The 16646-nt window shown below is 36.4% G+C and overlaps 1 protein-coding gene across 1 annotated transcript; it reads left to right on the top strand.

Annotated features, from left to right (window-relative positions):
* Positions 1 to 15136: 15136 nt before the first annotated feature.
* LOC132662504 (olfactory receptor 5D3-like) lies at positions 15137 to 16069 on the top strand. The gene has a single exon (XM_081790174.1). It carries the CDS (start codon positions 15209 to 15211, stop codon positions 16067 to 16069), a length of 861 nt encoding a protein of 286 aa, XP_081646300.1. The 5' UTR covers positions 15137 to 15208.
* Positions 16070 to 16646: the final 577 nt, after the last annotated feature.

Raw genomic sequence — 16646 nt, 5'->3', positions numbered from 1 at the left:
CCTGGTTTCTTTCTTTCTTTCTTTCCTTTTTTTTTTTTTTTTTTTAATTTATTTATCTATTTTGAGAGAGAAACATCATGAGCAATGGATGGGAAGAGAGTGAGAGAGACAGAGAGAGACAGAGAGAGACAGAGAGAATCCCAAGCAGGTTTTGTGCTGCCAGCATGGAGCCTGATACAGGGTGTGACCCCACAAGCCAGGAGATCATGACCTCAGCCAAAGTCAAGAGCCAGACGCCCCTCAGATTGCCTGGGTTTAAAGATCACACGTTCTACTGGTTCTGAGAGACTTTACTGTAGGCTTAAAATAATAAATGGATTTGACATCATAGTAAAATATTTTAAAACTCTACAATACAGCAGAGGCTGGTAAACATAGCCTACATTTGTATCACCCCAGACTCCTTGATGATAGGATTAAATTCTCAGTTTCTTCAAGTTTATTTCAACACTCTAAGTTTACCAGGTGTTACATTGTTAAAACGCCTTCCTTGTTTGCCAATTTAGCCTGTAGTCTCTTCCTTTCAAGCTGAAATTTTCCTGGAGAACATTTTAAATATGCCCATATGCTCCACCCGTAAAAAAGGCATTTTATAAAATTACAGTATTAGGCTTTCAGCCCAGAAACAATTTATCTCATATGTAGCTTTATTTATTTTTTATTTTTTATTTGTTGAGAGAGAGAAACAGAGTACTAGCAAGGGAGGGGCAGAGAGAGAAGGGGGGACACAGAATCTGAAGTAGGCTCCAGGCTCTGAGCTCTTTGCACAGAGCCTGAGGCAGGGCTCGAACTCACAAACCGCAAGATCATGACCTGAGCTGAAGTCGGATGCTTAACCAACTAAGCCACCCAGGCACCCATAACTTTCTCTAAAGCAACCAATGGCTGCAATGATTTCATGAAGCGTGCCCCAAACTGGGAATTAAAGATAATTTGTTTGCTATTAATTTAGTGAGATAGATGCTAAAATTCTGCAAGACAGCTTGATTCATCTATAAAATGGAGTAGATTATACTTCTATAAAAATGGAAAATGGGAAAAATGGTAAAAATATCTAGAATTAATAAGAAAATTTGTAAGGTAGCTAAATCTAAGATATGTATACACAAAATAAATAGATTGTATTTCATCTAGGAATAAAAATAGAGAAATAGAAAAATTATTCACAATAATGAGAAAACAATGTTATTTAAAAATATATTTTACTAAGAAACTCTGGATCGATAGGAATAAAATCACATGACCTTAAGTAAAGCCATATAATAAACACTGACAGAATCAGATCTCAAAGATTTAGATCAGGAGATATCATAAAAATAGCCATTTCCTGAATTAATATATAAATGTAATTACGTTTTCCATTAACATCCAAGGATATTTTGTTTTCGTTTTGATAACATAATCCTAAGGTTTCTGAAGAAGGATAAGTGCTCAAACCCAAAAACAAAAAAACCCCAAACCCAGATCTCTATTAGTTGAAATTTCCCTCAGTTAATTGGGAACTATTCCCAACTGTTAATAGAAAACAGGTTAGGAACTTAAGCAAATATTTCTTAATGTAATAATAAGTCAATAAAAACAGCATATGCGCACAAAGATTGTATTTAAAACCACGATATAGTTGATTGAACGATGTAGTTGCTGATCTAGTTGGGACCCACAATCCTTCTAGATTCTTGCTCTGCCATGTTTTTTGTGAAGCACTTGTCCTTCTGGTTGCAAAATGGCTGCTCCCCCTATAGCTTTGGAAGATGCTGTCTCTATTTACAGGCTAATAAAAAAGTTTAAGTTCAACAAGGTATAATACATTTGTCATAAATCCCATAGATTTGAAGCTGGCCCTAACTGGAAGGCTCACTGAGTCGAATAGTGGTTTTCATAATATGGATTTCAAATAATGTGCAATTTACACATGAATCAATATATTTTGTTTCTAAACATGAAAACAAAATAAGTCCACTCTGTGAGGAAAAAAAAAACAAAACAGCACCAGTGGGGCACCTGGGTGGCTCAGTCGGTTGAGCGTCTGATTTCAGCTCAGGTTATGATCTCACAGTCTGTGAGTTCGAGCCCAGCGTCGGGGTCTGTGCTGACAGCTCAGAGCCTGGAGCCTGCTTCGGATTCTGTGTCTCCCTCTCTCTCTGCCCTTCTCCCGCTCATGCTCTGTCCCTCTCTGTCTCAAAAATAAATAAACGTTAAAAAAAATTTTTTTAATGAAAAAAAAAAAAAAACAACCCAGCACCAAAGACAAGCTGTGTTAACTTTTGACAACTGTTCGGTCGTATTCACGATGGATACTGTAGAAGAGAATTTAAGGGGCTAATATGTAATTACATATACACATACACACAGCCCTCACATTCTATCGAACATTTTTTCTCAGCTATTCTGTCTGTGTGCGCATTTGCATATTTTTCTTTTTTCCCTTTTTAATTGTAATGGCTTTGCAACAGTTCTCTCCTTGTCTGTTTGGTTTTGTCCTAGAAATTTGAGGGTTGAGAATTTCTTTCCCATAAATGTGAAGATATAAAAACTGCTTCTCTTTCAGTTTATAGCTCTTGGCTCATCCCCCAGAGACCATATATTTCAAAATGAACTTTAAAAAAAAACATGTTTATTTTGTTTTTAGAGAAGAGGTGTGAGTGGGGGAGAGGGGCAGAAGGAGAGAGAAAGAATCCCAAGCAGCCTCCATACTCAGTGCAGAGCCAGATGCAGGACTTGATCACATGACTCTGGGATCACGACTTGAGCCTAAATCAAGAGTTGGACACTCAACTGACTGAGCCACCCAGGTGTCCCCTGAAATGAACCTTTAACTGGCTATACTTTCTAAGCATCTGACAGGAAAGCTCACAGTAGCATCTGAAGAAGAGTGTTTTTGTATAGACTTCACAGACCCAGGTGACACAGGAATGAAATGAAAAGGGAACTGACTTGTGTATATACCGATGCGGGGCTCAAACCCACAAACCTAGAGATCATGACCTGAGCAGAAGTCGGATGCTTAACGGACTGAGCCACCCGGGTGTCCCAACAACTGGCTCTATTAATGTCTCTTTGGTATAACCATTAAGCCTCAGGACAGAGAAATACTTTTCTAGTGATAGACTTTCAAGCGTCATTGATAGGCTAAGGAAGAATTATTGAGAAGCAAGCTAAATACATCTTGTTTTAAAGATTATAACCACATGAATGCATCCAATCCAGTTCGTGAGAAAGATGGAAAAAAAAAAAAAAAGATGTGGACAGGACCTACCATTTAATTTACCTTTTGAAATACAAAATCTGTGTAGTGCATGACTCAAAAACTATAATCTATGTTCCTGAACACTTCAAAGTATTAGTTCCCTTATTGTCAAGTATTTCTATAAAAAGTTGAGAAGCGATGACTCCTATATTCTACAAGACTCATTCTGCATTTTTACAGCATAGATAATAATACCACTGCATCAGTAGATATCCCTTAAAACACTGGGCTGTTTGTAAAACAGAACAAAACATTATCTCCTTCATCTGGATGCATTACTTCTTAACTGGATGATTTTAATATGCTGCATTCCTTTTATTCAGTTTCACCCTAAGTGAACTGGAGGGGCAGGGGGGGTGTTAAACCAGATGTTTTAAGGACGCGTCTTCTGGGCCTGACCTGTCTGTGATTCTGACCTCCCTTAGGCGGAGTCAGCAGCTGGCTGCCGATGGCTGGTTGTCTTTCTTCCAAACACATCAGAATAAATGAATAGCTTCAGCTGGTTGTCCCTCTTACCTCCTTGAAGGGCAGTTGAGTTAATTGTGCAATCAGAACAAAATGGCCTTTCTCCCCAAAAGAAGCAGGATCCATCATAGTCTGCTACTTTCTATTCCCTAAACACAGTTTTCTTTATGTACACCCGTATGCCGAAATCTCTAGCAGTGTCTGTAAGCTTAAACTTAAGTATCTTTTCCTGGAACCCCGAAGGGCTCTCTGCAGTACCGTAACTGGACCTTTACCATTCCCAATCAGGCCCTGTTCAGTCCTGCCGGTCAATTCAACTCCTCTTATTTCCAGAGAGATTTCACAGACTCCTGCAGCCCACCATGCAACGCACACTCAAATATTCCAAATCTTTCCTATTTAGAACTAACGATGTCATTCCATTTTGTTTATGTTTTTATTGTTTTTTTTTTATTTTTTTTACATTTATTTATTTTTGAGAGACAGAGACAGCACAAGTGGAGGAGGGGCAGAGAGAGAAGGAGACACAGAATCCGAAGCAGGTTCCAGGCTCCAAGCTGACGGCACAGAGCCCGACGCGGGGATCGAACTCGACAAACTGTGAGATCATGAGCTGAGCTGGAGTCGGATGCTTAACCGACTGAGCCACCCAGGCGCCCCTAAACATTTTTTTTAATGTTTATTTATTTTTGAGATAGAGAAAGTATGAGTTGGGGAGGGGCAGAAAGCAGGGACAGAGGATCTGAAGCAGGCTCTGTGCTGTGAGCAAAGAGCCCCACATGGGGCTCGAACGCATAAACTGTGAGATCATGACCTGAGCTCAAATCAAGAGTCAGTGGCTTAATCGAGTGAGCCCCTCAAGCACCCCTAGAAAGGTCCTTTTGATTTCTACCACTACCTTATTTGTCAGTAAACATTATTTGGTAATCATGTAAATCTCAGCCCTGTGATATTCCCTCCTTCCTTGCTTAGTCCATTGGCTTACTGTGGAGATGACACGGTTGGGTGTAGTCTTATATGTTAACACTCGTGTTACTTTCCCGGGAACCACTGGTCTCCTCCCTTGTGGTCCCCGAAACGCACAGATGTAAACCTGGCTGTGTTTTATTCTCCACTCTTTCACCCATCCTCAAGGAATATTCAGATCTTCTTTATTCACTTCCTATTGTTGAATTTATTGTGTTTTACTCATGGGCTGAAATATACTCAATTTTTATAACTACTCAGGTGCAACTGAAAAAATTATATTCTCTGTTACCTGGAGTTCTGTGCAATATTTGGGATTGTACAGTTTGCGATTGTAGCATTAGCAAATGCTTGCTGTGTTTCTTTTCTCTTGAATTAAGAGTCTTTCTCTACTTCTCGTCTCTTCTAGTTTCTGCTTTATGGAAATTGTTGCTTGATCATTAGATATATAGATATTAATAACTGCTATAACGTCATTGTGAATTCTAGCTTTTGTAACTGAGTGTTTGTTACTTTTACTACAGTTAAAGCTGCACGGCCTGCATTCTCCTTTGTCACGTGCCATCATTTCGACGTGGAAATGTTTGGGGTCAGAGCCCAGGGACAAGAAACAATTCTTGAGATGTCTTCAGTGCAAAAAGTAGTTTTATTAAAGCACAGGGGCAGGATCCATGGGCAGAAAGAGCTGCGCTGGAGTTGTGAGGAGTGACTCCTTATATACTTTAGAGTTGGGGGAGATAAAGACAAGGGAAGTTTCCAAAAGGATTTTCGTAAGCTAAAGAAGATTCACGGGATCCTGGAGGCCTGGCTATTGTCAAGCTAAGATTGTTTTTCCCTAATGCCATCCTCTGCCAGCCTCAAGTATTTGTCAATGGGCTGCAGGTTATAAGGAAATTTAATTTTATCTACATTTCCCTTTTGCCTTTGTTCCCCATGGCAATTTTGGCACATTGTTTCTTTTTTTTTCTTTTTTTTCTTTTTTAACGTTTATTTATTTCTGAGACAGAGAGAGACAGAGCATGAACGGGGGAGGGTCAGAGAGAGAGGGAGACTCAGAATCTGAAACAGGTTCAAGGCTCTGAGCGGTCAGCACAGAGCCGAATGTGGGGCTCGAACTCACAGACCGCGAGATCATGACCTGAGCCGAAGTGGGACGCTTAACCGACTGAGCCACCCAGGCTCCCCACATTGTTTCTTTTTATATGCTTAATATCTTTATTCAGTTTTAAATGTTTTCTTTTTTTTTTTTTTTTAGGTTTTTTTTTGTTTGTTTTTTTCAGATGGATTTATTGTTTTTTTTTTTTAAATATAATTTATTATCAAATTGGCTAACATACAGTGTGTAAAGTATGCTCTTGATTTTGGGGGTAGATTCCCATGGCTCATCGCTTACATATAACATCCAGTACTCCTCCCAGCAAGTGCCTTCCTTAAGGCCCATCACCATTTATTCCATCCCCCTACCCAACAACCCCACCAGCAACCCTCAGTATGTTCTCTGTATTTAAGAGTCTCTTAGGGTTTGCCTCCCTCCCTCTCTGTAATGATTTTAGCACGCACATAGAAAAGGCTACTAATAACACCAACAATTTTAACAAAATGAACACACATCTGTAACCAGCATAGAGACCAAAAGCAGGACGTTAACAAAACGCAGAAAAATACTTGCTCTTTTCTCATTTACTAGCCCCCTTTCACCAAAATTCAGATTCAAATTTGTAATACCAATATTTTCTGTTTTTAACTTTATATAAGTAAAACTGTACAGAATATAACTCTTTTATTTGTTTGTTTTCTTTTTTTGTATCTGGCAGCTTTTGATCAACATTGTGTTTATAACATTTATTCATCTTGTTGTCGCAAATTCCTCTACTCTTTTTGCTGTATGATACTTAATGTATGAATATACCCCAAATTTTATACATAAAGATGTTGATGGCTTTCTAAGTATTGTTTTGTTCCATTTCTTACTTTTCAGGTATTATAAATAATGGCATTTTGAACAATCCTGCATATTGTTTGGTGAACATAAATATTTCTGTTGGTTATATATTTGGGTAAATTTTCTGGTAAATTATGCATGTGTTCATCTATTTTAGATTTTGTAAAAATATGTACAAAGCAAAGTCTCTGTGAAGAAAGCTCATGCAGCTATGATAATATGAGACATTGTAGGTTTTAAGTAAAATAAAATCACTAAAGATAGAGGATTATTTCACAGTGATACAGGGATTTACCTAATAAGAAAAGATTACAATTCAAATGTCCATTCACTCAACCAGAGGCCTTCAAAATAAGTAAAGGAAAAAATCCAGAGCTATAAGAAGAAATAAACAAGTCCTTCATCATTGTGGGAGATTTTAACATACTTTTTTCAATTAATGAATAAATAAGCAATATGATGTCTAAGCTCTAAGTGACATAATTTATGTATTTGACCTACTTAACCTATATAGAATATGACTATCAACAAAATCAGAACATGTGTGTTTTTCTGTGCATGTAGAAAATTTACCACAACTGAGTATTTCGTGGATCATAAAGCCAACCACCACAAATTTCAAAGGAGTCAAATCTTTCAGAATATTTTCTGTGAGAAAATTAAACTAATTTAGAAATCACTAATTTATTCTTTAATTTTAACTTTCCTGAATCTTTTTGCTTATGTTTCTGATGTTGATAGCACAGTGTTAGGTTTAACTTTGTCATTACATCTATTAATATAATCAATGTGTTCTGCTTCCATTTTGTTATATTTTATGTCATACATATGATATTTTACATCATGTATATGCATATGTATAGATATGGATATGGTGTGTGTATGTAAATAGATAAATGTTTTTTTCACCATTTAGCTTTGGCTTGAGTAAGGTTTGTATTTTTGTAAGGATTTTTATCCTTATAATAAAATCCTTATATATTATTAATCCCCTTTTGATTTGTGTATTTACTCATTACAAATAAATTACGATGGATTGTTAATGTTCTTTATTCCTCCAACTGCGTGATTGTGTAAGTGACCGAAAGCCGACCCACATTATTTCTAGCTCAAAATTAATCCATGTGAAAACAAAGATAAAATTAAAGGTGAGTCAGTGTTTGAATGTGGTCAAACGATTTACCATCTTTGAATATTTGTTCCCTTGTCTCTGAAATTAAGGTATGTGGAATGAATAGTCTTCAAGGTGTATTCAAGCTATGAATGTGTTTTCTATTGGTTTCCGTTCCTCTCTTTAAAGCAAATAATACACAGGGATTTTAATGTCTTGATTCAAATTTTGGTATCGCCCTGCCATCTAGTGGATATTCTATTTGTATCACTTATAAGAAAAAGACAACTCTGACTCTATTTTGACCACATGAAAAAAATCTACCAATTACAATGTAATTTCTTTGAAAAAACACAAATAGATGATAATCAAATCTGCGATGTTGGGGGTAATTGAAACCAACATTTCATTCTCATTACGTCAAACTAGGATAAACTTTTTAAAAAATTAACTCTTGTGTAATAAGAAATAATACTGGACTGGGATTTAAGAGATTCATTATCAAGTCTACCTTAACTCTTTCATCTTTCCTGAAATATATGCCATACTGGAGACTCAGCTTAGATCAGGGAAAGATGAAGTAAACTGCCTGTAATTACATTAATTGAGATTTATCTTAGATACAGAATATTAGTCACGGGCATATAATTTATACTTTTTGTTCTATATGCCTGTATATCATAGATGGATATTGGAGGCTATTTTGAACTGAATTTATAACTTGTTATGATATGCCATATTTATACACTTACATGTGCTTGTTTGAATAGTCCCCTCATTTATAGATAATAAGTAACAGAGATTGAATTGAACCAAATCCTTAAGGTAGCAAGATTAGAAAATGTCTATTTAGGGGCGCCTGGGTGGCTCAGTCGGTTAAGCGTCTGACTTCAGCTCAGGTCACGATCTCACGGTCCGTGAGTTCGAGCCCCGCGTCGGGCTCTGGGCTGATGGCTCAGAGCTTGGAGCCTGCTTCTGATTCTGTGTCTCCCTCTCTCTCTGACCCTCCCCTGTTCATGCTCTGTCTCTCTCTGTCTCAAAAATAAATAAACGTTAAAAAAAAATTAAAAAAAAAGAAAATGTCTATTTAATTATTATAATAGTTACTTTTATTGGAAGGGCAGTTAAGCCAACCTGTGAGATAGGTATAGGTTATGGGTTTTGAGAAGCATAAAGACAATTTAAAAACAACAGAGTATTTTGAGAACTCCAAAAATGAAGTGATCTTAGTGAGAGCTCCTACCCAAAATGAGGATTAGTCACAGAATAGGACAAATACAGAAGGACGTTATGGAGTTTTATCTGCATTCTTCCTCTTGAATCACACCCTTCATTCTACTTACATTAAAGTTTATTTATTTATAGTCCCTACTAATACCCTATTAGTGAAATTGAGAAACCCAAGGAATCTAAAAATCATTCATGCTATTCTGGTTTTGGACAGTATGGAGAGAAAGTTCTTATTTTTTTTGGTTCTAAAATTGTTTTCCCTGTGTTTTTCAAATTAATGGAATTAATTTTCTCTCTTGAAGACGCAGGAAACAAGGCCAGTCTTTTATTTTTATTTTATTTTTTTTACACTTTAGCCTTGAAATATATAAACATCATTGGTCTGAGTCCCCTTTTATTTTTCTTCTGTATTTCAGATGTCTTCAAGCCCTTGACTGGCTTATGAGATATATATATATATATATATATATATATATATGTGTGTATATATATGTATACATATATATATATATACACATATATATATACATATATGTATATATATACACATAAGTATGTATATATGTATAGATGATATAGATATATAGATATCACTGTTAACTACTTGACTTTGTAGAAACCTATACAAATACCAATGATTATTGGGAAATGATGGCCTACATGCATTGAGATGCCATCAAGAGCATTCTGCTCCCTTCCAAACTAGAATGAAAACAGGAGTTACCTGTATCTGTCTACATGATCTATTAGTGCAGCCAAATTGAATGCTGTGATTATATTAAAACTATGTCAGTTTCATTCACAATGCTTGTACCTTTTTACAACCAAGCTCTTCATTATTCCACTCTTGTCCTATCAGCATGGAACCCTGTTACAAGGTTCAATGACCTACAGTGGTTCCAATTGCATTCTTTATACCATTTGGCCCCTCTGATTCTCCAATCTCATCTGATACACTACCTGCATAAATTCTATTTCTAATTGATAGAAAGGTAAGCATCCAAATTCCTACCTTGGCTCAGTCTACCTCTTCTGATTGAAAAGCTTTTGGTTTTCTCTCTTGTCCCTGTAATTCTTTTTTTTTTTTTAAGTTTATTTATTTTGAGAGAGAGAGAGAGAGAGAGAGAGAGAGCCAAGGAGGGGCAGAGAGAGAGGGAGAGAGAATTCCAAGCAGGCTCTGTGCTGTCAAAGCAGAGCCTGATGAGGGGCTCAGTCTCACCAACCGTGAGATCATGACCTGAGCCAAGAGCTAGTGTTGAACGCTTAACCGACTGAGCCACCCAGGTGCCCCTGGTCCCCGTAATTCTATTCTAACATTATAGTTCATCCCGAAGTTCAAATTCCTATTATGATTTTGCCAATCAGTAAAAATCTTGGACTTTATTTAATTATTTCAGCTTCTGAACAGTACCCCTAATGTACTCAATGAAAGCTTAAAGTAAAAACCAAACCAAACTGAAAGAAAACCGAAAAACCTTAGGCACGGTGATGATGTAGAAAAGTGCAGGGTCTTCTTTTCAAGTTCTTGTTCCTCTCACAATACTTACGTTATAATAATCGCATTATTATAAGCCACAATTTGGAAGCAGCCTAGGTCTATCACTACTCAGAGAACATCTGCCTACCGATCCGGAAATAACTTTGGAACTTACACAATCAAGTAATAAATTTCTATTGCGTGGTTTAATAAACTACGTCCCACAAACCAAATCTGATTTTTTGTGTTTTTTTTTAAATAAAATTTTATTAAAACAGAGACATGCCTATTGAGTTGTGCATTGTCTATGACTGCACTCATGCTACAACACTGAATAGTGGGGCTTGGGACTATATGGCTCACAAAACCTAAATTATTAATGCTATGGCTTTTTATGAGAAAAGTTTGCTGACGTGTTCTGTTACAACAAGTCACTGAGATTGAGATGTTTATATGTTAAGATATGATAGCTTCTTAAATAATAGATATATTACTCTTTCCATAAACCCAGATTATAAACTGAAAAATAAAGTAATAGTTTTTTTTTTTTCAATTTCAATAATAAGTGTAAACATTGAACAGTATTGTGGTCACATTTGGAAGAGTAAAGCAAACTGTGTCAGCTTAAGAAAACCAATGGTTTTCATAAAAATGAAGCTTGTGATACAATGTTAAATTTTTAAAAGGATAATGAACAATATAACTAATATGATTCTTATTGCATAAATTTCATACCCCAATACATACGGATAAATATATAACCTTATATAGAGAGTAGTTCACAAGTACCACAAAGAATAAGAGTAGTTATCTCTGGATTGTCGCATAGCAGCTGATTTTTCTTTTTGACATGGCAGCATTTGACAGGTATTTAAAGACAAAATGTAGGGTCTGTTTCAACATTTTTAAAAGAGCACTGGATTAAAGTTCATGATGAAATGATTCCCCAGTCTTCAGAAGAAATTATACGCAACTAAAATATCACATGGGACATTACTTCATTTAATTGCTTTGTGTCTGCTAAGGCAATACTTCCATCATATTCTCGAGGGTTGACATCCCTAGGGTCTTGGTGGAATATATGCAAGATAAGTTTAGTGTTCGGATTCAGCTTTCTGATCTCCCTTTCTCTCTGTCATCTCTGAACTTATTTTTGATAGATTAGAGGAAAATTCTTTTCTCTGAAATATTCATTACAATATACTGTAGACTTCTTTGACTATTTTTTCAGGTTTGTTACTTTTTTTTTTATTTGAATTCTCAGCAGGAAGTTTTCTGGAGCCCATTAATCACAACAAAGAAGCTTCAGTAAATGAGTAAGCCCAATTATTCTGTGCTCAGGTGAGTTGATTCCATTCTTACATATTTTAGTTTAGAAAGAAAATAGTGTGTTCCAATGATCTTTGTAGAAGACAAACACATTTGTAAATCCTAGCATCCTGATATACAGTTCAAGTAACTAACTCAGTTCTTTATCTCTAGCCACATTTATTATTATTCACTGACCTACATCACTAAGAAGTTATTTTCAGCTTTATTGCACCGCAGTATTCTCATCTTTCTCTTTATAAACAAATTGAATTTTAATAACAATAAGAATTACACGTTGCAATATATCATTTGTGATATGTGATACTCCTCAAAACAATTCTCAGAAAAAAAGAACAATTTTGAGGACAAGGCCTATATTTTATAATTTTACAGTTGCTAAGTGCCTATTACGGTGTCAAGTACATAGTAGAGGTGCAATGAGAAAGCATGATAGATGTCACTAGAGAGGAGGGAGAGGGTGTGCATAGCACCTTATGTGCTCATTCAGCTGAACGTGCTGGACACTTCCGGGAGCCAAATGGGGGGCTGTGAACTTTGACCCCAAGGCTGCTGGTATAAATATAAGGAGTGCGGGAGGTGGAGTGGAAAGCTACATGTGTGGAAAAGACACGTGGGTAAGAATGAGCTAAATATACATCAGAAATCATAGCTATCTTCAAATTTTTGTATTTGAGTAAATTGACACACAATATTGCATTAGTTTAATTTCAGGTGTACAACAGAGTGATTCAACATCTCTATATGTTGTGCTGTGCCCACCACAAGTGTATTACCATCTGTCACCATACACAAAATATCGTACAATATCACACCACATCATACATCAATGGACCTAGAAAGTGTCATGCTAATGAAATAAGTCAGACCGAGAAAGACAAATACCATTCAATGCCACTCATATGTGGCATGCCAAACAAGACAAAACAAAACAAACAAAACAAAAAGCCAAGTAAGTAAACTAACAACAACAACAACAACAACAAAAAACAGATTCAGATTCAACAGATTCAACAAAAACTCTATGAATGCAGAGAACAAACTGATGGTTGCCAGAGGGACATGCGGGGGCAGGCTAGGGACAAAATGGGTGAAAGGGGGTGGGATATACAGTCTTCCAGTTACATTTATTTTTGATGGTGATGCTATCCCCCTCAGTTCTGAATTGCTCAGGCTTTCCTACCACAGACAGACGGAACTAATACAAATTTTGGGAGAAGTGTGTTCAATTCTGGAATTGGCGCTTACTTAGTTTTATATTAAATTGAAAAATACACTCAGGAAATGATAATAAATGTGGTGGAAGATGAAGTCACAAGTATCAAAGGACTCTTAAAAGAGCAATTGAAGAAGAAAAAGTGCAGGGGAATGGGAATGATGTCTTTATATATATGCTTTCCTTCATACTTCTAAGTGCTATATCTGGTCCTAGAGGATAAAACCGGAACGACTGAATGAAAAGCACGGAGAATTTCATTTTGGCTGATAATACGGCATAGAATTTTCACTGAATTCTATGTGGAATGGCCTTCCCTGTTGTGCCTTGTGCTATTGTAGATTTCAGTAAGTGGTCAGGAAGTGGGTTTTAGAGTAACTAATTACACTGGCAGAAAAAGGCAGTTTAGGCATTTTGGAGGAACACAGGACAATTTAAGAGAACAATTCATTGCTTCCTTTCTTCCCTCAAAGGTCCTTGTTTTATGCTAATTCAGGAAGTTCAGGATTTTCACTATTTCTGCTTGTTTTGTAGGACTTAAGATGTGTCTCAGTGCATTGTGTGTGGTAGTGATTTAATAGGCATACCTAACTTTTTTACTATTATTATCAACTTTTACCCCAATACGTGTGTATTATATGCCTGAGTTTACTCTTTCACATGCTCGTATATTTATTTATTCAATAAATGTTATTGAGTATCCACTCTGGTTCTGGTGTCCCAAATTTGTTTTCATGAATTTTATTTTGCCGTGGAACAGACGATGATAAATGTTAAATGATTTTTTAAAAAGTAAGATGCAATCATGTCACAAATGTGGATGAAATTTGTATTTTGAGGGCTTATCCTTCTTATAATGGCCCCGAGAGTATGACCATGGCCATGAGAAAAGGGTCAAGTGGAGAGACAGATTTTGTAAGAGATAAGAAATTAAGAGAAAAGGGTATTGGAAGGATTATCTTTATGTCTATGAAATCAACTCAATATGAAAGAAAGAAAGAAAGAAAGAAAGAAAGAAAGAAAGAAAGAAAAAAATCCCTAGTCAAATAACAACCACACTGTAATACTTCAAGAAGCAGGTGGCAATCTTTGGAGGTTTTGAGGTAGACTAAGTTTGATGACAATCTGGTAGAAAGATTTCCAGCATAAAAAAATAGCCTGCACATATTGTAAATAAGTTTATTTCTATCACACATCTCATGAAATATCTGATATTACAATGCACCAAGAAAGGGTAATAGATTTTCACAATTTTCCATACTTAGGGAAATGTGACTGACCAAGTGTGCTACTTTTCTGTAGGACATAGCTAAAATGTGGGGACAGAAATGTGTGACGGAGTATAAGAAGTTTCCTGGAAAGGGAATTCAAAAATAATTATAGCAACAATAGTAAAAAAATGTAATCTGGTCATTTCTCTGGGTCATTAATTTTCTTTTGAGTTCTAAGTTCCCATAGACAGGTTAGGCAGGAAGAGATTGTAGAAATTTATGATATGTATGTCTACCAAGAGAAGCATTTTGTTATTAAACATCTTTAAAGTTTATTTATTTATTTTAGAGAGAGAGAGAGAGAGAGAGAGCACAAGTGGGAGAGGAGCAGGAGAGGGGGGAGACACAGAATCTGAAGCAGGCTCCGGGCTCTGAGCTGTCAGCACAGAGCCTGACGTGGGCTCAAATTCATGAACTGCGAGATCATGACCTAAGCCAAAGTTGAATGCTCAACTGACTGAGCCACCCAGGTGCTCCTAAGACCAGCATTTTAACTAAATTCTGATTCATGAAATAAATCAGAGTGGTCTTTCTCATGAAGTCACCTGCCTCTGAAGATACTGGGTCTGATCATTCAAAATATATCAGGGGCAATTCTATTTTTGTTCTGTCTCTCTTGACTGCCATCTTTTATTATTCTATTTGTGCAAATTTCATATTTACCCTGTAATTGTGATATTAGCAAATTCTAACTTCATTTTTCTTTTGTTTCCTTTTTTTTTTTTAGTAAATTCTAACTTTAAAAATAAAGGTTGAAATCAAGTATTTTCTACAAGACTATTTATGGATAATCACTAAGTTTCTCCTTATTTCCTCATTTTAACCTTCCTTATCTGGATTTCGTTTCTGACTTTTCTGAGTCAACTTTCTTGTTTTGTCCACAGGAACCAAGAAAACCAGAGTGCTGAAGTCACTTTCATTCTCTTGGGCTTTTCAGAATATCCAGAACTACAGATGCCCCTGTTCCTGGTATTCCTGACCATCTACACAGTCACTGTTTTGGGAAATCTGGGCATGATCATGATTATCCAGATCAATTCCAAACTCCACACCCCCATGTACTTTTTTCTCAGCCATTTATCTTTGGTTGATTTCTGTTACTCTACAGTAGTCACACCCAAACTATTAGAAAACTTGGTTGTGGAAGACAGAACCATCTCCTTCACAGGCTGCATCATGCAATTCTTCTTTGCGTGCATATTCGTGGTGACAGAAACCTTCATGTTGGCCGTGATGGCATATGACCGATTTGTGGCAGTTTGTAACCCTCTTCTGTACATAGTTGTCATGTCTCAGAAGCTTTGCTCCTTGTTGGTGGATGCATCATACTCCTGGGGTATAGTGTGTTCCCTGACTCTTACTTACTTTCTACTGAAATTATCCTTCAAAGGAAATAATATCATAAATAACTTTGTCTGTGAGCATGCCGCCATCATCTCTGTGTCCTGCTCTGATCCCTACATGAGCCAGAAGATTATTTTAATCTCTGCCACATTCAATGAAATAAGCAGCCTGGTGATCATTCTGCTCTCCTATGTTTCCATTTTTATCACTGTCATGAAGATGCCTTCCACTGGGGGGCGCCACAAGGCCTTCTCCACGTGTGCTTCCCACCTGACCGCTATCACAATCTTCCATGGGACCATTCTCTTCCTGTACTGTGTTCCCAATTCCAAAAGTTCATGGCTCATGGTCAAGGTGGCTTCTGTCTTTTACACTGTGGTCATCCCCATGCTGAACTCACTGATCTATAGCCTCAGGAACAAAGATGTGAAGGAGACAGTCAAGAAGTTAATCAATACCAAATTATCGTGACACATAATGTAAAGTGGCTTGTCACGTAAAGACTTTTGAGTTAGTACACATGACCATTTGACCACCTACGTAAATCTTCGATTCCTTTTTAAGTCATTGAAGATTGAGTTTATAGAGTTACCCTGAAAACAAATGGTTTATCGTGGGGAAGGATACATCAAATGTAGTCTAGTCAATTAAGAGCTGATCAACACACACACACATCTTAAAAGTAATATTTCTTCAATTTTACACAAGGAACATTGATACATTACAAATACAAAGAAGGCGTATCTCCGCCCCACTAAAGTTCAGAACACTGCTTAGTAAAATTGTATTTAATATAAATTTTATTTTCTCTTTTTGTACACAAAATATGAAAATAAAAATTAATAACTGTGTAGTTCAGAAACAGCTTTTGCTAAATCTAAATTTATCATTCCTGCTCATCTTGTGTTGTGAGTTAGCTATTGATGCATAAACACAATGACATAAGATTTTAGTCATATGTCATATTAGGTAATTATTTATTGGTTGATTGATTGGATAGCCCTGCTAATATCAGCAAAATCATCTTGGTTAACTTGATATCGTCTTG

Source organism: Panthera onca, chromosome D1 (genome assembly GCF_046562875.1).
Source record: "Panthera onca isolate mPanOnc1 chromosome D1, mPanOnc1 haplotype 2, whole genome shotgun sequence".
NCBI lineage: Eukaryota > Metazoa > Chordata > Mammalia > Carnivora > Felidae > Panthera > Panthera onca.
Note: the sequence above shows the minus strand (reverse complement) of the source record. Positions and strands in the feature narration are given on the sequence as shown.

Coding starts and splice junctions, on each gene's coding strand:
- LOC132662504 (XM_081790174.1), top strand. CDS start 15,209: ATGCCCCTGTTCCTGGTATTCCTGACCATCTACACAGTCACTGTTTTG.